The sequence below is a fragment of the Eutrigla gurnardus genome (genome assembly GCF_963514095.1).
Source record: "Eutrigla gurnardus genome assembly, chromosome: 10".
Taxonomy (NCBI): domain Eukaryota; kingdom Metazoa; phylum Chordata; class Actinopteri; order Perciformes; family Triglidae; genus Eutrigla; species Eutrigla gurnardus.
Genome location: NC_139924.1, coordinates 23,759,538 through 23,783,222, shown reverse-complemented (window position 1 = coordinate 23,783,222; position 23,685 = coordinate 23,759,538). Strand labels below are relative to the sequence as shown.

Sequence of the window (23,685 nt, the reverse complement as noted above, 5' to 3'; positions counted from 1 at the left end):
AGTCCATTGATCGTTGGGATGAATGGTGCTCGAGGAGTTTGTAGCTGAGAGGAAAAAACACAAAAGGAGTGAAAAACAGGGGCAAGGACGAAAACTAAACGACGATGCCCTGAGAAGCTGGCTGACAATGTCTCACACACAGGACTGCAAAACTTTCTGTTTGTCCTGTTGCTTAGAAGTTAATTGTCTGTGTGAGAGCAGGAAGGTTTGTGTGGGCGAGGTAATTAAAACAGTATTAGCCAAAGAAAACTTGGCTCGCACAACAGCTGTGGTGACTCAATTAAGGGCAGAACGTCGCAACAAAGAGAAAACAGCTTGTGCATAGAGATTGGACTTCAGAGGTTACACTATGTGCTCGGCTGGGAGGGGAAGGCGACTATGGAGCTTACCTGAGGAGGTGACCACTCGGACTTGGGAGCTGACTGCTCCCTCTCCTCCTTCGCTGAGGGCACGCACCTCAATGATATAGGTGCCTCCCTCTGGTAGTGACAGCATGGTGGACGGGTTGATGGTTCTGGTCACCTGGTTGTGGCCTCTGCCCTCCTGTTTGAGTAACACCTGCAGGACATGTCACATAGACCCTTAGAGTCCAGCACAGAGCTCCGGGTTCGAGGCCCACCTCCTCCTTTGGACCCTGAGCTTAATTTTGTTCCACATGCTGAACCTCAGGTTTACACTTCAGAGTAGTCTTATAATATTTTCAGCAGTTTAAACTGATTCACTTTTCGGATTCTGGGTCAATGTTGGATAGATTCATAAATGTTTCTGTGCTAGTTTGTTTCCCACTGTGATGATGAAAGGTTATGAATTTGTAACAGTTTGACACTCTCACTGGCTGAGAACCAAGAGTACTATCGTATTAGTGGAGCTTCTGGTTTGACCAAATTAGCAGTCAAGACGTGCTTTCTTAGAAAGAAAGTTACAAATATTGAATCAATAACATAAACCAAGGGCATTTTTAAATGACACAGGAGTCTCTAGTGGTAAAACACTAGCAGATCTTACCAATTATCACATCAATTGAAGAAATGCGACTTTAATTACCATGTACCCGATGACATCAGATTCATTGTCCTTAGCCTTCACTGGGTCCCAGTTTAGAGACACGTTGTTGCCCTCTTGAATCCACATGAGGTTGTTTGGAGGCTGAGCAGGAGCTGAGAACACAAAGCAACACAAACTCAGACTTTCAAACAGAGAATCAACTGGGTCAATTACTGGCCTTTTACATGGGGATTTCGAGCCAACTGAGCAGGTAGCCTCTCTTCCATAGGATTACGTGATTAGTGTCAGCGCTGTACTCACGGGCTTTCCTGGTGTTGGCTGTGACAGCAGCAGTGGCAGGACCCTGGCCGATGCTGTTGAAGCCTTTTACAGTGATGAGATACAGACTGTTGCCCTCTAGGCCTGTCAAGACCACGGATGTTTCGTTTTTCACAGTTCTTTGTTTTTCCCCCGACTCCTCCTGCTCCATGTCTTTCCAGTAGCTGACCTGTTAACAGGAATTTAATGACTTCAAACCTCACTTCCTGCTCAAAGGTACGCATGCTTGTGCAAAATGTCACATCCTGCATGCAAATGTGCAGGTGTGCACACAACCCCACTGAAGGCACAGGATTTACAAGCACCTCATATCCCCTCGGTCTTCCGGGGCCAGGATTGGGCGGTTTCCAGGTGACCCTAATTTCCGACGAGGAAATGCTGTAAGCTTTCACATCGGACGGTGCTTCCCTCGGCTCTGTGGAACACGTTAAAACGGTGACGATCAGAAAATGGTGAAAATGCGTTTCCGCTCTACTTTTAAAATCAATACAGCCACAAACATGAACTCACCCCCCTCAGCAGAGTGGATGATGACAACTTTGCTGAACGGCCCATCTCCCCTGTTGTTGTACACTCCGACCTTCACTTCAAATGGGGTAAGGGGGGGGAAGGTCTCGTCTCTGTACTTGTACGTCGTCGAGTCTGCTGAAGTCACCATCTTCTCCTTCCAGCCTCTGGTTCCGTTGGCACGAAATGCAACGATATACCCAAAGCCCTCGCCGTTTTGGAACTCCTCAGACACAGGCTGCACATATAGGAGGGAAAGAACCAACAGATTAAGTGCAAAGCTGTCTCATATATGTTTAGCACCCTGACTGAAGGTGCATTATTAACACATTTTCTCATTTAAATAGCCCCTTCCTTGCAAGCGAGGACCAGCTTTCAATTTCCTTCCCACTGACTGTTGCTGTCTGCCAGTGTTAATAAAGATGCAGTCAGTCCTGAGTAATGGACACAAATCATATTTGGCTCAGGTGTCCCCATTATGTAGCTATTTATCTTTCCATGTCTGACAAGAGCGTTTTTGGGACGCAGGTTTTGGTGCTCTGGCTTCAGTGCTTATCTGTGCTTTTCCTGAAGTGGTGAAACGGGGGGGGGGGGGGGGGGGGGGGGCTGTCTTCCACAGCTGCTCCATGCTTAATCAAATCAAATGCCAATTCATTAAGTGAGCTCCAATCTAATTAAAATACAAGCTGCAGGGTTTAAATCTTTGGCTAAATTTAATAAATGACAAACACCTGTACACCTGTTTTTGGAAACAAAAACTCTGCATGCTGCAATGTGTTGATTTGCACAGGCTTCAAAGTAACATTGTCCCCTGAAGGCATCACCAAATTAGCCATCTAGTCTACAGAGGGACTGGTGGTGGATGGAGATGTAGTTTGCATTTCATTCAATCACCCTGGCTGCCTAATTACAGGGATGATTAGTGGAAATGAATTAGCTTCCATCAAAGTTATTATCAGAGCTGGCAATGCTTTTAAAGACATGCCAATGAATATAGGTCCTTAAAAACAACATGGACAAATGAGCTAGTTACGTCGAGGAACACTTGGGAATTGAGATATTCACCGATGAGTGTGGACACTGAGAGAGGGCTGATATAACTGAGGTAAGTCTTGTGGATGAAACAGCGGGGCCTGCTAGGCTCAGTGACGGTGACTGTGGGGGCATCACTAATGGTCCTCCCAATGGCTCCTCGAGAAAAAAAGCAGTCTCCCACCGTCGACTCTAATGAGACGGCTGAATGAAGCTGCAGAGACTGTTTAGTCATTCATCCTGCTTAATAACCCTGCCCACCATGGCCGTCCAGGCTCTGACAACTCTCCACAGATGATTGGAGAGGCTGAACTGCCATGTGCTCACATGCCTCGACTGCCAAAAAGGGCTAACATTCCCGCTCTGTCTCCTTTAATATCCATCGCCATTGATCACTGACAATGTCCTGATTTATTTCCAAGCGCATTTAGAAGAAAGGAGAAGAAACAGGACAGAGTTAAAATGACTTAAAATGGCGAGCGCCAAAAGAAGGACACTGTGGGTGCAGTCGAATAGTCAAAAAATAAGGTCCTAACTCCTATTCCTAACTCCTATTCCTTGACCTCTGGGGAAAACATCACGGGGTTAAGGAAAGGCGATAGGAGAACTCAAAAGGACTTAGGAATAGTCGACCGCGGTGCTCAGAGAATCCGACCGGACTTTCACTAAGCTACGTCATTAAAACGCGGCCGCTGATGATTGACAGCTGATGATCGGCACCAGCGATTGACGTGCGTCTGCGCTGGATAAACTACAATAATGGACTACAAAAAACGCGTCGTCCACTTCTCCACAGCTTCTCAGCTGGTTCACTGACCGGCTTCAGGTCCAGCAGCTCCTCCTTCCTGTTTGACCGTTTGCTTTATTTACGTTTCATTCGTGGTTTTAGTTTCGTTTTTGTCAAGTTTGTAACATGATTGAAAAAAAAAAAAAAAAAAAATACCATTCAATTATCACTGTCCACACACATTTATCATCACTATTCCAATTACTATATGTCTGCTTGAAAGTAATTGTTAAATATGCAAATAGGCATATTGTTTGTTTTCATGAACGGCCGAGGTGTGCGGCACTTTAAATGTTGCTCTCGCTAAGAATTGTGGGTCGGCGTGATCTCCTTTCCTTTCGTATAGGAAGGTCCGTTGCATCCTATGCTAAAGGAGCTCTGAAAGGAAGCATTGGAGCTCCTTTCCTTTGCATTTAGAGAATCCGAACGGCTCTTATCATGGCGGCCACTTGTTTACTTCCGGGTCACTTCTTCAGTTAGGAACCTTCCTAAGCAAAAAAGACTATTCGACTGCACCCTATATCTAAGTGGAGTGTCTCCGCATTGTGCTGTGATACTCTTGAAAACTGACACTTATTGATGGGTGACAAATGATTCTGCCTCAAAATGAGCAGGGAAAAAAACAAAAAAATCTTTTAAAAAGTATCTTAATTTTGCTCTATTGTACACTGTACTTCAGGAGTGAGATTATGAGGCACTTATAGAGGAAACAAAGTGTTGCAATCACGGAGGTTTCTTACTTAAAAGCTACAGCTAGAACATTTCTTAAGTCTCATCAAGAGAATCATTATGAAAGAAACCGTTTCACTAAGAACCACTTTTTGTAATTATATTCTGATTCATGCATGGCTTGAATGGACTCTTTATTAATTTTGTACATGCAACCAAGCACCAATCAATGCTTTGTGCAACTTCAAGTATCCCTTGATTGTTCTACCAACATGGGGTCCTGCATTTATTTGTAAGGATGTCATCATTATGTTGTACTGGCTCTAATGACACTCTTTATATAGCATAACTCTCATTTATAAACAGGAAATGTTCTACCTCCAAACACCATTCCATCTGGAATGGACATTATCCCCCATAATGTGCCACTGAGGGGCACTTCTCCTCATGTGAAGGTTATCTTCCCAGTGGCAGTTGGGCTCCCATACTTAATAACTACAAGAATAACTGTCAGTTGCTTCCACATCTGTTCACCGTTCCCCTGTTAATATATCCTTCAACTGATCTCAATTGCAAATTTTCAGCGTTGCTCATAGTAATTCTGCACATGCTGTGCCCTGAACCTGGCCCAGAGCCAAGCTGTCCACTTGGAAACAGTTCACACTAATATCCTCTTTACTTGGTGTGTAGAGTTATTGCACTTTGCACAGCCATTGTCAAGATTTATGTTACAAGCAGACATTCACAAACATCCTTGGATTTATTGGAAACGACTCCGAGATTCAAGGTTAATCATCAGTGTGCCTCTCTGGTGGGACCAAAATTTAAAATTCACAACATCTTAATCACTGGCCCGGCTGATGCAGCTCTGTGTAATACATGGCCCAGCTGGCCTTCCCCGAGCTTTGTCAGCAAGTTCTGCAATCTTGACCAAGCTGTGTCCTCAAACTCGGAGACTCTGTGTGGTTAAATCAACACATTTCCAGCTGAACAAAGTGGTTCCCAGTGGTTAAAATGCAATAGGCTGTGATTGCTGTCTATTGTAATCACAATCTGCAAAACTAACAACTCTCTACACAACCCAAGCTCTTTAAATCTTACAATCAGGGAAGCCAAAGACGAATATAGAAAACAGATCATCTATAAATATGTCAGTCATGAGGTCTGTCTTAAATAATCAACATGTTGTTCATTTAAATAGCCACCAGTGCATTCTTTGCTGCTGCCCCGTCTTTATTTCCGTTGGGACAAAATACACTTCAATCTTTATCTCATAAAGGTGTTTTCTCTTTACAAAAATCACTTCAACCTCTGATCTTGTGGAAAAGCCTCCTGCTCCAGTGGACAAAAGCACTCTCCTGTCTGGTTAGTCCCTTGTCGGAATAGCTGACGCCTTTCTTACGGTTCAACATGCCCAAACCTTTGAATGTGTGAAAGCACGGCAAAGAAAATCATGTCGAATCCTGCAGCAGATGGGTCTACCATGTCTCCCCTCGCAAATTCTGTTTTCATTTTTGCTTTAGCACCTTGAGATTGTTTTTATGAAGAAAAGTGCATTAAAAAAAAAAAGTCACTTTGGCCTTATGAAGGGAAATCACTGAACCCCCTCACTTTTCACAAGAGCCTTAGTTTTTACGACAATAGCTCATAAACGGCACTATTCCCTAAGGAAACTTTAGAAGGCGAAATTGCCTGTGCTAGATTCTTGTCAACTTTTACAGATGAGCAATAGAAAGCATCCTGCCTGGAAACATTACTAACTGGCGTGGGATGTGCCCGGCCCAGGACAGGAGGCTCTACAGCGGGTGATTGAAACCGCTCAGAACATCACTGGTACCATCTAGCTGGCATTGGTGAAATTGGTGACAAGAGGTGCCTACGGAGAGCCCAAAGGATATCAAAAGACAAAACCCACCCAGACACAGGCTGTTCACGTTGCTGCCATCTGGCAAAGAGATACAGAAGTATCAGCTGCCGTACCACCAGACTTCTTCTTCCCTCAGGCAGTCCTAAATTCATCCCCCTCCCTTCATAATAGGTTTGTTTTTTGCCGGGTATTTTTCTTATGTGTAGCAAGGGGGAATACAAACTACATTTCTTTTTGCAAATTGTACCATGAGAATAAATTGGATTCGGTCCATGGCTCCTCCTGTCTGCATGTCTAAGTGTCCTTGAGTGAGACCCTGAACCCCAAGATGCTCCCCGGGGCTTCCCAGCAGCCCACTGCTCCTGATGCGTCGCATGGGTCGCATGCAGAGATACATTTCACTATGCTGTGCTGTGTATGTGACCATATAGATAAAGTTACACTTCATCCAAAAAAGTTTCCAGTACACGGAAAACTTCCTCTAGTTTTCCTTACACAGAGATTCACATATTTATATACATTGTGTCTGTTTTTCACTGTCTACTTAACGTTTTTTGTGTTTTTATGCTGGTGAGAAGCAAGTATTTTAGAGATGAGAAATAGATTTAAAAAAAGAAGAAGATTCACAAATATGAACAATGTCTATTTGGAAACTTTATGAAAGAATCTGTCATTAAATCAAAAATAAACACTCCAGTCAAAGCACTTCCTGTACACCAAATATTTGACCTATGCCACACTGCGTGTTTACAAAAGGAAATGTGAACCATTTTATCAACGGAGAGGAAGTTGTCTGAGCCAATATCCTATGTTCTATAAATAGTCCAGCCAATCCGCCAATATATCTGTCTCCCTACCATTAAGAACATCTCCAGACTTCTGCCGTCATTCCCAATTCTCTTGAGCGTCTGAAACCTTCCTCCATGTTTTAATTAGATCCCACTTTGATGGTTCTGGTAGCCGGGCTGAAAACAAACGCAGGTCCCCAGCACACACTGGAGGAAATGGCAGCTACTCACCACGTCATATCTCAAGTGAATGCAACTGACTGTAAACTAATGCAATCATCGGTATATCTTGAAATCAGTAAACCATTTTCCTTCAAGCTTATGAACCACAAGGACTTGCGTCATCCATCAAGCATGCTTTATCCCCCTTAATAATGCCTGACAACTTTTCCCAGGCAACAAAAGCGAACGTTGTGAATGAATGGCACATGCAGTAGCAACCTCTATGTGATGATTAAGTCACACTCATATGCAGGATTTATTACTTAGTGACAGTGAAATTCCTGAGGGGACATTGGCAGAGCTGTTTCAGCACAGATGGTTTAAAGGAAACCTTGTTTCCGAGGTTTTCACTCTTGGATTATAACACTGATTCTCAACCTGCCGGTTCAGACATTTCCTTAGCAGCGGGTCGGTGACGATTAATTCCCTGTACATACACATTTTTAATCAATTGTTTTTGTTAAATGATTAATATTCACACCCTAAAGGTTTCTTTCCATATTTAATGATGTAAAAACCTAAAAGTAATAATTTCTGTGCTTTAATGCCCTGGGTTTTCAATACCGCAGGCAATGCTTTGTTTCAGAGTCCGACCGCGGGGAAGGTTGAACAACGCTCGCTTACAGGATCAACAGGTTAATTTTTTATAAAAACAGAAACTCATTAAATCACATAATGCAAAATATGTATTTTGTTTCCTATTTTCTAAATATATTATCTCAACTTCAGCATGCATATTATCCTCAATGTGACACAGCAGATTACTGTAAACCGGCTATAAAGGTTTCAGGTAACAGGGACTGTGAACAACACTGTTAAGCCCAATGTTAAAGGAATACTTCACTCATAAAATGACAATTGTATGTTAATTACAAACCTCACGTCACCATTCATTCTGGAAGAAAACTCTATCCCCATATCCTTCTACAGTGAATTTCAACAATATGACAACAAATGTTAGTACCTTTAACAGTAGCAATACTTTATAAAAACATCTGTCTACTACCTCTCACACAACTCCATGTATGTAAGCTCGCTGCTATCCAAACACATGCATCTCCGTCAAAACCTCACTATTTAAAACACTTCTGACTCGTCCAGACGTGAACGGATGTGTAGTGTGACTTTGCAAGAGTTTATGCAAGTTATAAATATACAAATTCAAAAGTTGTCTCGTATTTACCAGTTGGTAAAATACCCTAAAGGATATTTTCTGACTTTAAGTTGAACACAGTTCTATTTCTCAACCGTCTCTTTGCCGGTGTTTTAGTTGAAGTGATCCGCGAGCTTCTCCTCTGGGAAGTAGGAACATCTTTAGATCGTGTTTCCATAAGCACATTAACATTCAAGACATGGTTATGATAAGCAAGCATCTTTAAGCGCTTGAAATGTTGATCTAATCTATTGACTGGAAATATATTGATTTTTGCATTTTAATTAGAGTTTAGATGGTAAAGTTTCGCATTCAGAATTTTCAATTTTCAATTATACAGGAAACCTTAGCGAATGTGTCCTAATACTTATTATTCCAGTATAATTAATGCATGACCTGTAGCAGTGTCTGCCTCAGTTTCTTTAGAAAACAGAGAATGCTCAGTAGAGTAAGCACATTGAATTTCAAGAACCTCAAAGCCTTATCTCATATAGCAATATAGATATACGTACATCATTATTCTCCGAGGGGTTTTAAAAACATTACAGAGTTTGAATGTCATGTTGTTGACATTGCTTAATGCAGAAAACTGCAAAGATTATTTTTAAGTTAGTGTAGACTAAATAAATTCTTCCATCAACTTCTGTTTGTTCAACAAATATGTGAGTTTGCTTAACCGAAACACCAGGCCCGCTGTGACATTTGCATTTTTGCACACGTGTGGTCCCGTTTGTGCTGCGGAGGCAGTTTGGCCGAGGACCCTACCTCCCACGAGATGACCAGTTCGTGCCTGCGGCCGTTCCCTCCGCTGACGTTGGCTGGTGCCACTGACGGGACTGTGTGAAGCAGAAAGGTTAACAATGCATCAGTGACCCCACACCGCAAACTCACTTCAACATGTTTTGGAAAGAAAGAAAAATGATAAAACAGAGATTCTATTCCATCACCACGTACACTTGAGCTTAACTTAGGTTTTATGAATTGGTAAGATTGTCATCATAATAAAAAAGGCAGTGAGCCAACAAATAAAATAATACATTATGTTTTTAAAAACATTGCTGAAGTAAACAGAATATAAGTTATTGTTCTGTGTTTACCTGCATTATATTTAGGGGTGAGTATTGGCAAGAACCTCATGATACTATACATATCACGATTTTTTGCTAACGATGCGATACGATACGTACTATGATATTGCGATATAAATAAAGATGAAATAAATAATAATAATAAACCTGTATAAGTACATCAGATGATATTGATCAGAGGACAAATTGAGTCAAAAGTATTTCATTCAAAACTCCATTTTATTAATTCCCATGAAATGCACTGGAATAAACATTGAAAATAAAATTAAAAAAGGATGAAGTACTGCATCTTTGTTTTTTTAATCGATCTTTGGAGTTGAAACATCTATATTGTATTGGGCGGCAAAGTATCGCGATATATTGCCATATCGATATTTACCCACCCCTAATTATAATACATGTCAATAACGGTGAGAGTGACGGTAGGTTTCAGTGCTGTGTTTTGAATTGTGTAGTCTTTCGTTGGATCACGGATTGTGACTTTATGAATTAATTACCACAACTGTGTGCAGATACAGCAATTAGTCTGTTAATTACGCTGAAGAGATAGGACAGATTAAATAAGCCACTTCCAAATGACCACTGACCTTTTTAATTGTTACATTTCATAGATGAGAAAGAGCAGTTAGTGAAGCGGCACGGCCAATCCAAACTGTCTCAGTCAATTTCTGCTCACCATAAATAGTGTATTGCGTGTAGTGTCTTTGCCTCGGGCAATAAAGGACAGGCTGCTTTGGCAGAAACACTTCTCCTTTTGAGATTCATGTAAGCAGCTTATTTTCAACCCTTTTGCCCAAATAAAATTGAGTATATTAACAATGTGAATATATCATGATCCTGCATCCTAAATGGCATGTTATATGTATTGTGTGTATGTGTATTATGTGTATTCTGGGTGGAGTCTTAGATAACTAACCTGCTTCTTTAGTCCTAACTCCTCTTGAAGGTGCACTGGGATCCCCGGTCCCGATGGCATTGCTGGCCACCACCCTGAACTCATATTCCACCCAGGGGTTGAGCTCCACAGCCATGGCCGACTCCATGTCCCCCGTCACGGGGTCTGGGTCTGCAGACAGGAGGGTTGCTTATGTATTCATTTGTTCAGAACAAGAATCGCATGCAGGAACCGCTTATGCTTTATGTACAGCTCTAAGGGTGTTTGAGTGTTCAGAACCATATTGAGTGAAGAGTTATAGACCGGGCAAAAGATGATATGAACATTTTGTGTCACGATTACCCCGGCCAAAATGATTCACAACATGAACCTGATAATCATCAAAATATGCGTAAAATGTTGAAAAAATGGCACTAAAACATATTGGAATAAATTAACAGTTTGTTTTGAAGCACACTTTTATTTTATGCATCGCAGATGCAACACATCTATTTTAGTGAGCATACGTTTTAGTGAAAAACAAATAACAATCTTCAATGAGGTCTCCCTGCATAAATAAACGATAGATACATTTAAATATGGCAACCTTGCCTGAGTCTGTTTGTTTATTTATTTTTTTTAATCAGGCTAACCTGACAGCAAGCTAGACGGCTTTTTGAAGTCACTTATTATTTTTCCAATAATGAAAATATGCTACAATAAACTTATTGTGAGCATTTTAATGGTATATCCTCCCCTCCCTATAGACCAAAGTCCACAGCAGGTACATGATGTTTAACACACAAACAATCGTAATCGGGGACTTTCACTTTTAATGGCTGAACAATCGAAAGTTCTGTACTTGCCAAGGCAGTCGCCTCACCTCCATCAACCAGCTAAACAGCTGTTTCACTGCACAAGGCCAGACTGACACAAGCAATAAGGTAGGATGGCTACCAGAATCACAAGTATCTGCTGACATCGGTGGGCTGCGATGGATTTTATATGATGACTTCAACGCTGACTCAACTGGGGGATAATTCCTACAATGTACTTGTGTGTAAACGCTGTGGGTTGACACGTTAACCTTGTAGCCATTGTTGCCTTTCAAATGCTGGCGTCCCAGCCAGAAAAACAGAAAAGAAAAAAGAAGTACGCCATTGTCTTCGTCTTCAGGACTACACTGTATTACACCTTTCACACACATTCACTGTGACTTGGCATATTGTTACACCAGGTGGTGAAGATACACAATTTACTTGCAACCTGGTACGATGATGTTTTGATGTCTGAACAACTGCTTTGCTCGCAGCTTTAGAGCACATTAGGAAGTATAACTCATTACATCGACGGAAGCTGATTTCAATCAGTTTCCACAGTATCTACAGAGGGCTTTGAGAGCGATGCAATTACAAATCACATCCTGAGACTGAAAAAATCAAGATTTATGAATGTATTTTGAGCAGAATTACAAGCAGGTAACACAACTAATCTGGTTTCTTCAGCCTCGCCTTAATCAAGCTTTGTCAATATTGATCCTGCAACAACAAACATTGACTGAAAGGCATATCCGTGTCACAAATGAACCAGAGGTCTCTCCCTGTGCTAACCAAGGCAACATTGGGGGGGGGGAGCGGAGCTGAGGAGCTTACACTCTTATCATCCGAAGCAGCTCACGATGAGACCACTCTGTCAAGCAAGCTGCTCTTCAAACACCAGCTGATAACTCTCTTTGCAGGGAGTGTGAGCTGAAAGCCCGACCCCCTTCAAGTGCAACACTGACAATACATCACATAGTCCTAATTGTGCTTTATCGAATTAAATGTGGTTGAACAGGCACGATGTGAGAGGAGTGTATGCAAAGTGTGATTTATATATCTGCCGCAATGAATCATTATCACACCTTAAACTCTGCCATTATTATCACATAGCCATATTAAGACGGATTACACACACGTCTTAGGAAGCCTTCATCCTTAAACGCTAAGTGATAGTAACTGATGCTATATCTGTCAAGGTACAGCAAAAAGAAGCGGATTCATTTAAAAGCAGTGAAAGTGCATCTATGCTAAATGAACATGAATACATCGTCTTAAAACCCAAAAATGCCCAAAAAGGTTAATTTTCCATCAACCGCTGATGTGACAGTGAATAAAATTCCTGACATTTGATGTCGGCTCAGATGACTTTCAGCTAAGCTCCTCTGAACAACAGCAAAGTTCAAACATGAAACGACAGCTGGAAAGAGAACAAGCATCTGACAAAAAAACAGGAAAAACTCTTCAGGTCAGAGTTTGATCCAAAGAAACAAGACATTTGATCCATAAAGTGGTACAGAGATGATGCACTCTTGGACCCCAGAAGCCAGCACTGTGCCGGTTCCCTGAAAAATCTTATCTTCAGGAAGACAATCTGAACAAACAACACTTTTACGATTTTTGAAGTAGGATGGTAATGTTAGGCTATAAACAAACCACACCGTGTTCCATGAGCAGGATTAGACACTCGTCTGCATGATGACGTTCTGTAGCCTCATTTAGCCAAATCAGAGGGATCCTCAGGGGTTTAGGACTCATTCCTGCAGGCCCCTCTTACTCTGTGGACTTGGTCTTGTTGGGCTGATTCACCATTACCGTACATGACTTTGGGCAGGATTAAGGCCTTTGTATACGGCCCCACATTAACCTCAGAGATCTAGTGACTGCAATTTGCTCCTTATTGATTACCTGTTTTGACAGTTTGCCAGCCTAATGAAAATGGGCTGCGGGCCTGTAAATTATAGGTGCTGATAGGGCTGTGGTTGTCCAGGCCACGAGTCCAGGACAGGGTGGCCATGGTATCAGTGATCTCCTCCACTATCACCACCCCGGGGGGTCCAGGAGGACCTGGTGGAAAGAGGGTAAGGAGACACATTAAATTACTGGTTTGAACAGCTGAACCACCAATGTTGCTGTTGTCAGCTCATCCACACTCTGACGTCTTAATCAGTTGCTAGCTACCCTTATGGCCATGCAAGCATTAAGAAGAATGTGCCGTAGTGTGTTCATGACGACTACATCAATTCACTGCTGTAATCTCTGCAACAACAGGCGAGAACACGACATTCTAAACCGAACCAGGATCCGGGGCTGCCACAGATCCGCTGCCAAGGATTTCATGCTGATTCAGGGATATTGAAGCTTTGCTTTTTGGGGGGTTTCAGAGGCAGTTTACCAGTTCTGCTGAGGATGACTGTGCGGTAGACCTTCCTGTGTTCTCATACAGCTGAACATATGTTTACCTCAGCCTTCAGAAGTAAATGTAATCTGCAAGAGCAGCAATCGTCTGAAGACTCTAGGGGAAACAGCTGTAAATGAAAAGCTGGCAGCTGGTGCGCTCAATGAAAACCAATGTTCTGTGTCCCCAAAAAGTGCCCATTAGAAGCTTGCACTGAAAGGTGCATTTGCATTTCGGGACATTAAGATGCATTTTGTGTCACGACAGGAAGAGCACCCTGTTTATAGTGTGCCCCCCAAAAACATGTCCTCCCCTGTAATAGTGCTTACTGTAATGTTAATTGGCAACCACCAACACATTAAATATGTGGTGAAGGTTAATGTCACAATATAGTCATATTTTTGTGATAGAGATATTTCAAATAATTTGGCAAATTATCTAAATTATTAAAGCAGAAGACAGAATGCAGTGTAAAGTGAAGGGCGTTTAACACATTTTTTTAAAATCACAGTTCGTCATAGTGTAATCATTAATTGTTCAATATGAATATGAAATATCTCAGAGAACTATGTTATCATGCCAAAATATCCCGTCATGTCATCTCAACAGAAATGATGTGAGAAACATGGCCAATGACTGTGCTGACATTATCGCCAACAATCAGAAACTGTTCATGCAGGCCGTCTGTCCAGCCGTACTCACAGTGACCATAAAAAGTAGTCAAGATCAAAAGGTCAAATAACATAGAAACAGTCATTGAGCAATTGACCATCCGCTAAGCCCAGCCTGAAAATATAGATTCATGAGAGTCTATAGAGCAGAGCTTATAGTGGTTGGTCCCTGATCAGAGCTGGACGATGCTACGATTTGATTGGTCAGTCTGCAATCAAGGGGCTCCAATTAGCAACTGTGTCCAATAGGAGCACATTTCTAATGTTCTATGTAGATAGCTCCGCAAATCCGCTTTACTTTCTACAAACCAAATTTCAAAGATTTCTGTCGTGATCGTCATCGTGTCTATTTCCACTGGACTAAAGCTGCCAAGAGTAATTCAGCATAAGATGTGGATTCTTTGCAGGATAGTGGGCTCAGTTCAGGGGGAGACGGTGAGTCACTATCTCCACAAAGAGAGCATACAGGAGACATCGCAGTGCACTGACATAACAAGCTCACCTCGAACAAGAAGTTCAGCCTCCGCAAATACAGTGTCAGCACTGGTCTGGGCCCGGCACCCATACTTCCCAGCATGCTTCAACAAAATGCTCCTAATCATCAGATCCACGGTCGAAGACTGCTGCAATTGGGGAAGAAAAGAATTACAGAAGTTAAGTATTAAGCAGGCCTAAAAAGGCTTGACACACAAAAAAAAGTGTGATTCCTTTACATCTTGTAGAGGCTCATGTGGCTCGAGAGACTGCTGTTCAGTTCAGGTGCTAGCTGCTACATTCTTCAGCTCCCCCTATTTCCTCACTCTTGAAATGAGAAACGCCTGAGGCAAGGCTGGGAATAATTCACCGTCTACAGGCAGCTGTTTAGCACGAAACCTGATTAAAATTACAAACCATGCATCAGCCAGGAATCTGTGGTGCCTGAAAGGATTGTCCCTGCAAATACTCTCCTGAGCCTGGCTAGTGGCACAGGACACATCAGGACAGATGTGACTGCTGATAAAGAATAGTGACATAACGACGACTCCCTACTCTTGCAAATTTGCTCCATTTCATGATTGAGTCACTAACGTTTTTTTCCCCCTGTATTTTGCAGAGGGGAAATGTAAGATGCTGCTGTGTAAAAGTATAAAGAATGACAGATATGCTTGATGAAATTCATTAATTCAGTGTGATGCGTGTACAAGTGACATTTAGCAGAATAATGTTACTGTGTGGGACACGTTTCTTTTTTCAGAGGGTTTCATTGTATGACTCATCAGTCATAATCTCCCAGTAGGTTAACCAGAGCAAACGGGCACAACTAAAACATGGCCAGAAGAAGAGAAGGTCAAAGGGGAAGGTTAAAATGACAAGCCTCCACATGTTACAGTGTTGCTTTAGAGAGGCTGGTTGTGTAGGTTTTGTTCTCACTGGGAGAATTTATACGACATCTTGATGACCCTCTGATCTTTAGCAGAACTGATTCTTTATACAGAGCTAACAAGTGTTTGTAGTAAGTAATTAAAACCATTACCTTAAATAGACAGACGGACAGACGGAGAGGGAGAGAGGGACAGACACACAGACGGAGAGGGAGAGAGAGATACAGGCAGACATACCGGTAGATAGACAGAGAGATCGACAGACGGGGGCACGAGAGAGACACAGATAGAGAGAGATAGACGGACAGACAGAGAGGGAGAGAGACAGATATATAGACAGACAGACAGACAGACAGACAGATTAACGCGCATACAGAGAGGGAGAGAGAGATATACAGGCAGACATACAGGTAGATAGACAGAGAGATCGACAGACGAAGAGAGAGAGAGACAGATAGACAGACAGAGAGAGAGAGAGACACACAGACAGACAGATCGACACACAGAAGGAGAGAGGGAGACGCAAATAGGCAGAGAGAGAGAGAGAGAGAGAGAGAGAGAGAGAGAGAGAGAGATAGACGGACAGATGGAGAGGGAGAGAGGGACAGATATATAGACAGACAGATAGATAGAGAGAGAGAGAGAGACAGACAGACAGATCGACACACAGAAGGAGAGAGGGAGACACAGATAGACAGAGAGAGAGAGAGAGAGATAGACGGACAGACGGAGAGGGAGAGAGGGACAGATATAAAGACAGACAGATAGAGAGAGAGAGAGAGAGACAGACAGATCGACACACAGAAGGAGAGAGGGAGACACAGACAGACAGAGAGAGAGAGAGAGAGAGAGAGAGAGAGAGAGAGAGAGAGAGAGAGAGAGAGAGAGAGACGGACAGATGGAGAGGGAGAGAGGGACAGATATAAAGACAGACAGATAGAGAGAGAGAGAGACAGATAGACACACATATAGGTAGGCAGACAGACAGACCAGAGGACAAACAATAGGATCATTTTATTCTTAGTCTTACTTTTGCTCTTACTCTTGCTCTTACTGTTTGGATGTATTCAAAGTGACCGCCGTCCTGCTGAAAGTTGATTGGTTTCTGGTTGAAGAACCACTGGAAGGCCACGTCCAGCGACGTGTCATGTGTGGCCTTGCAGCTGAGCACCACGCTCTCGCCCACGGTCACTTCCACTCTGCTCGGGCTCAGCTCCACACGCATGGCCTCTGGAAGCACAAAGCTGCTAAACTATCACCTCCGGCTAACCAAAAGCTAGCGTCCAAGCAGCTGCACACGCCTGTGACATCACTGCCGGAGCGAGCACGAGAACCCAAGCCTGACTCGGGCAAAAAACGTTCACCATTCTCAGATAAACATCCTGCTTGGCTCTATCTACACTGTGTACAGTGCATCTATGAGGCCGAAGCCTCGACGCTGTGCCCCTGTAATATGATTCTCGAAAGAAAGAGCCCTTGGTTCATGGTTGAGCAAGCACATTAAATGTCCTGGCACCGAGTAAAGGTGGGGGAAAAAATGACATTAGGGGACTGTTTACTGGTGGCTGACTTGTGCTAATTTGGCAGAAAATAAAGGCCCCCAGGGCATCGCTTACCTTTTACCCACAGTATGGCAGTCATCTCTGCCGAGCCCAACTGATTCTCTGCCCGGCACACATAGTTCCCCTCATCATCCCGGCTCGAGTTAACAATTCTCAGAGTATTGTTCCGTAACAACATAATCCTGCGAGAAAGGACACAAAAATCAATACTGGTATGAGAAACAAACACGCGTACAAACAGTTGCCCGACAAGTTTTTAGGCATGAGGCTATATGTTTGTGTCGGGTGACAAGAATAGCAACATTTGGGATTTGGGATGAGACAAGAAGATATTCTTGAAATAATCATCCACTAGAGATCCAGTGGATAAAACAGGGTTTACAGCGAGCAAGTTATCATCATTGAGTTGAAGGACAAAAAGTGTCTGACAGTACGTCGCTTGTGTTACAACAAAGCTCAGAGGACGGAGGGACGTGAAGTCAAGATCAGTCTTTGTGTTCGCTGTGTAACCTTCAACAAGGGAACATGGAAATAAACCCTTTCGGAAAAGATCAATCAACTATTTAAATGTGTTAATGATTCGGATTCGCAGATAGCACTAAGTAGCCCTATCTCGAACAGGATTAAAACACAGATGCTATTAAAGATACACATTGAGGTTATGGGGACACATTTTCAGTAAAAAAAAAAAAAAAGGTATTCGTGTCAAGAACAAAGAAACACATTACTCCTCTGATTTTCAATTTGTGTACAATTATGCATTGCATCTGATCTCGGGCTGTTGAAACAACACTAAACGCTGTCATTTGATTCATTCAACAATTAAAGGAAAACAAGATAAAACATGAAATGAAATAGATGTTGTGATTCTTTGCTCCTCTGCATCGATATTTCCATGAATTTAAATAAACGCTAAACTCTAAATATGGCTGCATTCAATGCATCTAAAGCAAAAGCTGTCAAACCAAGGTGTGCATATCAGTGAACGGTCCTCCTGGGAAACTCAAGTGGAATAGAGAGGGGAAAAAAACAAACAAACAACACCACGCCTGCATTCCTAAGTAGCCTCTCATCCAGCTGAAGGACAATAGCAATACTGTCCCAACATTTTGCTCTGAGTTGTAAATAACAGCTGGAGGATTAAGTGCTTGACATCAGATGATATAGGATGTAACAACAGTGGAATCAGTGTGTCAGCAGATGGCTGCAGAGCAGGAATCATAGACAAGTATAGTATTGGCAATTATGTCAAGCTGCTGCCCTCTCCGCTTGCAAAGCTGTTGCAAACCCCTTCTAATAAAAAAATAGAAATAATATATATTTATATCACATTTAATTCACCTATAGTGGTGGTAATTAAGTCATTATATTAGAAAATCAGTTTCATCCCAAATTAAACACAATGATGGGAATGTGTGTGAGAGGTATCCTCATCTTCTAATTTAATTTGTATTGTTTGGCATTTCTATTTGCAACGGTAAGCTCTTTCATCATGGGCAAGGTGACTGGAATTGGCAAAGAGAAACTCACGAAGGCGTGACAAAATCATGCCACACATAGACAATTCAGGAGCAATCTGCAGCCAGGAGACATTTTTCAAATTAGGGAGGAAATTCACATCTGACAAGGACACTGAGGCAGAGAGGCCACGCTAGAGTCTGTTTGATACACGCGATATAGAGACACATTCAACCTAAGGATATCTGAAGGAAACACTTAGAAGAACACAGCATCCTTATATTGCATTTAGGGAAATACATATAAATAAATAAATACATATATAATTAAAATACATGTATGTGTGTATATTAAATATATTCAATAATATATATTCAATAATAATCATATACAGATGTGTATATATATATATAAATATATATAAATTTGCGAGCATAAGCTGAGTCTGCCACATACTTCCAAACTAATGGGATTAATACTTTCTGTTTAAGAGACAAAAGCCCTGAACATTAGCGGAAATCCATGTTAATTACAAACCTTCATTAAGTCAGCACAGCTGTCAATGCCAGATAAACGTGAAGCTGTTTCGATTCCTCCCTTGTTCTTCCAAGAACAGAACGTCTCTCCATCCATAAACTCTTTACTATAGGTAATGGCAAAAAAATCCTTGCAGGAGTCACCCTGGCCAAGACCTGACAACGCACAGCTTGTCTTTACTTTGGCTCTTTTTTAGATAGAAATCACCTTTTTCACAAGGTTGATCTCCAGTTGAGCAGTGACCCCTTAAAGACTGTGTTATCCAGTTCATTAACTCGCAATACAGTAGTATCGTTAAGTTGCATCAAATATCCTATTAGAGTGTCAAACTCTTAATTGGATTTAGCTTTTTATAAAAGCACCGTGTACATCTTAAGAAGAATCCGTGTGAAAAGTTACTGAATGTGGTAATACTGTGAGATTGTGAAGAAAATGGACCACACTTTGTACATATTATAAGGCCAGCACTTAGCAGTCAATGATAAATCACACAATTAACTGCTTTGCCAATATTATGTGTCAAGAATTGTCTGCTGTCTTTAGAAACGACTTTATTTGAAGTCAGATAAAAATAAGATCACAAGTCGGACAGGTATGAATCACACGCACACAGAAAAATGGATTTGGAAAGGTTTGACAAGTCTAAAGCCTTAAAAGCTTTATCAGATCCAGACAAACCAGGGTCATTTATCACCATTTTAGGGCAACACTCACTATCTGCTGAAGCCAGTACTTCTATAGAGAACAGACATCAAAAATCAGCAAATCAGAGGATCATTCTCTTTTAGTGGAAAATGAAATAAATATTTGCATCAACCTCTGAGACAGCATGAACTAATTCCTGAATACTGCTTTCTCTCACCTGTCAGAGGCTGTTTGGGAGGGCAACACACTCAGGATCTGATTATCAACTGGCTGCAAGGCTGTTGAACAGACATCTGAATCTTGGCTGATAAACAAAGGTTCTGTTCTCTCACTCCAAACTTGTGGATGCTCAGCAGTGACTGATAATTTCAGCGGCGTCGCTCAGTTTGATTGATGGACCCTCACCCTGCTCAGCCCCCTCTCGGTGCAACGGAGAGAGGTTTCTCATAAAAGATGATGCATTAAACTGCATGTGAATTCCAAATGAAATTGTGCGGTCTAAATTGTCAGCATCCCTGAGAAGGAGGTGGGGTTGAGGACGAGTCTCAGGAGCTTTGCCAGTACCTAAGGTGTTTTATCTAGTAGTGACACTTAATTTCAGTTACAGTAATGAAACCGTGATCGGTAACAACAAGACGTGGAAACAATCCCTGAAGGGCATGAGACAGAATGGCTGAAGTTATGCCTTGAAACTATGATGAAAACCCACATGAAGATATTGAGGGAGACAAACCTTTCATGACTTCATACATATTTTACAGGGCAATTAACTTTCTCTCATAATATTCTGTTCTGTACACAGTGCAGAGGAAAAAAATCAGATCTTATTTATAACACAGAGCTGCATCAAATCTACCAGTCTGCAAAGAAATCTTACACCATCCGTCCCAATAACAGAAAAATCCTTCCTAAAAGTCTAAAATACTTTAAAGCTGTAATTCCAGTAACATGGCCTCCAACATTTTCTGACTGTATTTTGAATGAACAGTAAAGAGCTCACGGCAGATCATTATTTTAGTAATATTTCATGGTACGAAATTACACATTTCTCTTTTCAATACCACAGATTATATCAATACCGAGGCTTGGGTGTTATGACGATACGCAGTGCAATTATAGAGACTATACCACTTCTACTGAGGTACCCATCTATCTCTTTAATATCTCCGAATATATTAGACAATGTTGCAAATCAATGACCAGGAGAGCTTCAAGGCACTAGTGTGATGAAGTATGTCAGATATTAAAGTATGAGATATTAAATCACAAGGCATCGTGTCATGGTATCTAGAATAAAAAATAAATAAAAAAATGCAACCCCACCACCACCACGTTTGTTGCTATGATACAAGAGAAGAAGTTAGGCTATAGTCTGGTATGATGACCAAAGTCTGTGGACTGAATGGTCGCAGTTTTTAAACACAAAAAAACTACATAGGATAAGGCAACAAAACTACAGAGTTAGGTTCAGGCAATAAAACTAATTTCAGACTAATTTGTGATCCGTCAAGAGAAAACAATCCATGACCAAATGTTTCCCCTAAAAATGTAATTCACAATGCAGTTATGTTGTGTGAGAAGGTCATATTTTTTGTCAGAGCAGTGGTTCCCTGTCAGCGTCGGGGCTCTCGCAAGCTGCGTGTAAATGGAGAGTTTTCTTCACGGATCAAAAAGCTGACATATTTCTTATTCATATGAGAAAGCGAGTGAAACACGATTCTTCGCCGTACCTTCTATTTTGCTGTATCCTGCGGTCTCCTCTCTTCCACGTTACTCGTGGTTTGGGCGATGCTTTGGGTTTGCACTCCAGAGATACATCTTTTCCAAGTGTGGCGATGACCCGGATGGGATTGTGGACGAAGACAGGGGCCGACGCTGTGTGAGACACATAACACATTTATAAAGAATGTCAGGAAATGATGTAGTCATATCAAAGTCTACACACAAATATGCATACAGTATGTGATTTATTACTTACAAAGTGTGGCTCTTGTCAAAGCAATCATGTTAAATTCCTTTTAGAATCAGTTGAGGTTATGTAAATAGACATTCTGCTGAGCATTGTATTGGTAAGACCATTGATCTATCTTTAGATCAAACACTGAATCAAATGTCTCCTGATAAAAGGGCTTATTGTGAAGATGATTCCCTTTTCTCCGTCAAACAAACTAACAAAAACTAGAACAATGTTGCCTTGGATAAAAATGTGAGCAGCGGTTTGTGGCACATCGGTAAGCTAATTGTATATCTGCTCAACTGAAAATGACACCGACGGATCCTGGTGTAGCCGTTTCTGCTGAACGTCCAAGTAACATCTGAAAACACCCCGACTAGCAGATTCTGTGAGCTTGCTTTACTGGCAAAACTTCTTAATGTGGTTTTAATTAATTGTGTGGTTGCTTAAATGTACCGCATTCATAAACATAATACTCGTAACGTGTCTTCAACTGTGGCATTTCAAAGTCATTATTTCAAAAGAGGCTAGAGGGTTTAGACTGACACTTCATGACTCAAAATGCTTGATCAAAATGCTAATTTATTTCAAATTAGATTTTCCACATGAAGCATTACAAAGTATGCTTCCATACAAACATTGGCTGAACATGCTTTTATATACTGTATCATAACAGTTTGTCTTAATTCTGTGTTAATTCAGCATCCATTCCATAAATATACAATGTGTTGTGCTGTCTAATTATTAAATAACTGTCATCATGCTAATGATGACATGGTTGGATGCTTTGTACTGCTTTTATGAATTTTGTTTTTTTAACCCATATAAAACCAGGCTGCCTGTTTGAATAATAAATCATGTTTAAACAATCACGGCTTGCTCAAGAGAATGAATAAGGCACTAATGGTCTAAATAAGGCTTGAGGCACCAACGCTGATGTGGTACTGGTATACAGCAGTATTACACATCAAGGCCATCTACAGGCTGTAAGGCTTTGTCAACTGTGATTATTCAAATCCTGAATGATGCTCTATAGGTGACATTATACACAATGACAATTCAATCCCATCTGTAGCTACAGGCTGACCCCTCTCCCCGTAACACTTGTGTCTTTGAGGCTGAGTAGTTGCCTGAGTGGCAGAGGTCCCTCTAGACACGGAAAGTAGCCGAAAACAGAGCAGTTGCTGTGTGTATTTGTTTTAATCAAAATAAAAGCAGGCCTGCAGCTGGTGGCAGCAGTACCCTTATTGCTTCACCCGCCACCCTCCCAGAAGAGCTGGATCTGGGACAAGATCACAGGCATGAGGGCGGCCGCTGCCCCTGTGTAGCCTTCAGTGATCGCTCATCTGCAGGCTGTTATTAGCCATGTAATCTGTCCTGATAGTGTTTGCTTGTGGACATCTCCACAGAGCACAGGTCACTGGGAAGACATGCCTGGGGGGTACAGTTATGAAAGCATTCATCACCAGCTTCCAAACATCATCATTGTGACTGTGACTAAGGCGCTGCCCCATCGGCTCACATAAAGCTTATTAAACTCAAGAACAACATTGTGACTTTAAATCAACTAAAATGTGGTTGTTTTTTTTGATGATTTTAAACGGAAGGATTTAGGGACAAACAATTCATAGTTCTTTTGCAAAACAAACTTGGTCCATTTGCAATAAGATTCTCAAAATGCCACAGATTCCCCTTCAAAAAAGGGCACGCCACACAGACAGTAAATCAAACTGTCCCCCTGGGAAACACAAAGGGGGAACGGGTGTCACCAGATGGATCCCAGTAGAGAATATGACTGGGAGAAAATAGTGCATCAACACAGAAGAGGAGACCGTCATTCAGTACGACTATTGTGTTTTTAGCCTGAAGCCTTACATGTAAGTCTGAAGAGCACAGTTTCCTTGGCTTTTAGTGTCCTTCACTTTTCAAGAGCATGCTTTTTTCACCATGTACAAAAACTGAATAAAAAAT

General features: G+C 41.7%; 1 protein-coding gene across 3 annotated transcripts in view; it reads right to left on the bottom strand.

Moving 5' to 3' along the window:
- Positions 1 to 23,685, bottom strand: part of cntn5 (contactin 5) — a 100,217-nt gene that overhangs the window by 1,027 nt on the left and 75,505 nt on the right. Inside the window, exons 12-23 of one of the 3 annotated variants that reach the window (XM_084019487.1) lie at positions 21,491 to 21,635; positions 17,175 to 17,302; positions 16,589 to 16,788; positions 14,700 to 14,820; positions 13,037 to 13,195; positions 10,353 to 10,502; positions 9,114 to 9,184; positions 1,834 to 2,068; positions 1,629 to 1,738; positions 1,306 to 1,492; positions 1,045 to 1,157; positions 390 to 558 (exon numbers count right to left, since the gene is read on the bottom strand). In XM_084019487.1, the coding sequence (XP_083875613.1) occupies positions 390 to 558; positions 1,045 to 1,157; positions 1,306 to 1,492; positions 1,629 to 1,738; positions 1,834 to 2,068; positions 9,114 to 9,184; positions 10,353 to 10,502; positions 13,037 to 13,195; positions 14,700 to 14,820; positions 16,589 to 16,788; positions 17,175 to 17,302; positions 21,491 to 21,635 (1,788 nt within the window). The remainder of the gene's footprint in view (positions 1 to 389; positions 559 to 1,044; positions 1,158 to 1,305; positions 1,493 to 1,628; positions 1,739 to 1,833; positions 2,069 to 9,113; positions 9,185 to 10,352; positions 10,503 to 13,036; positions 13,196 to 14,699; positions 14,821 to 16,588; positions 16,789 to 17,174; positions 17,303 to 21,490; positions 21,636 to 23,685) is intronic. The other 2 variants (XM_084019488.1, XM_084019489.1) reach the window with 2 other exon arrangements.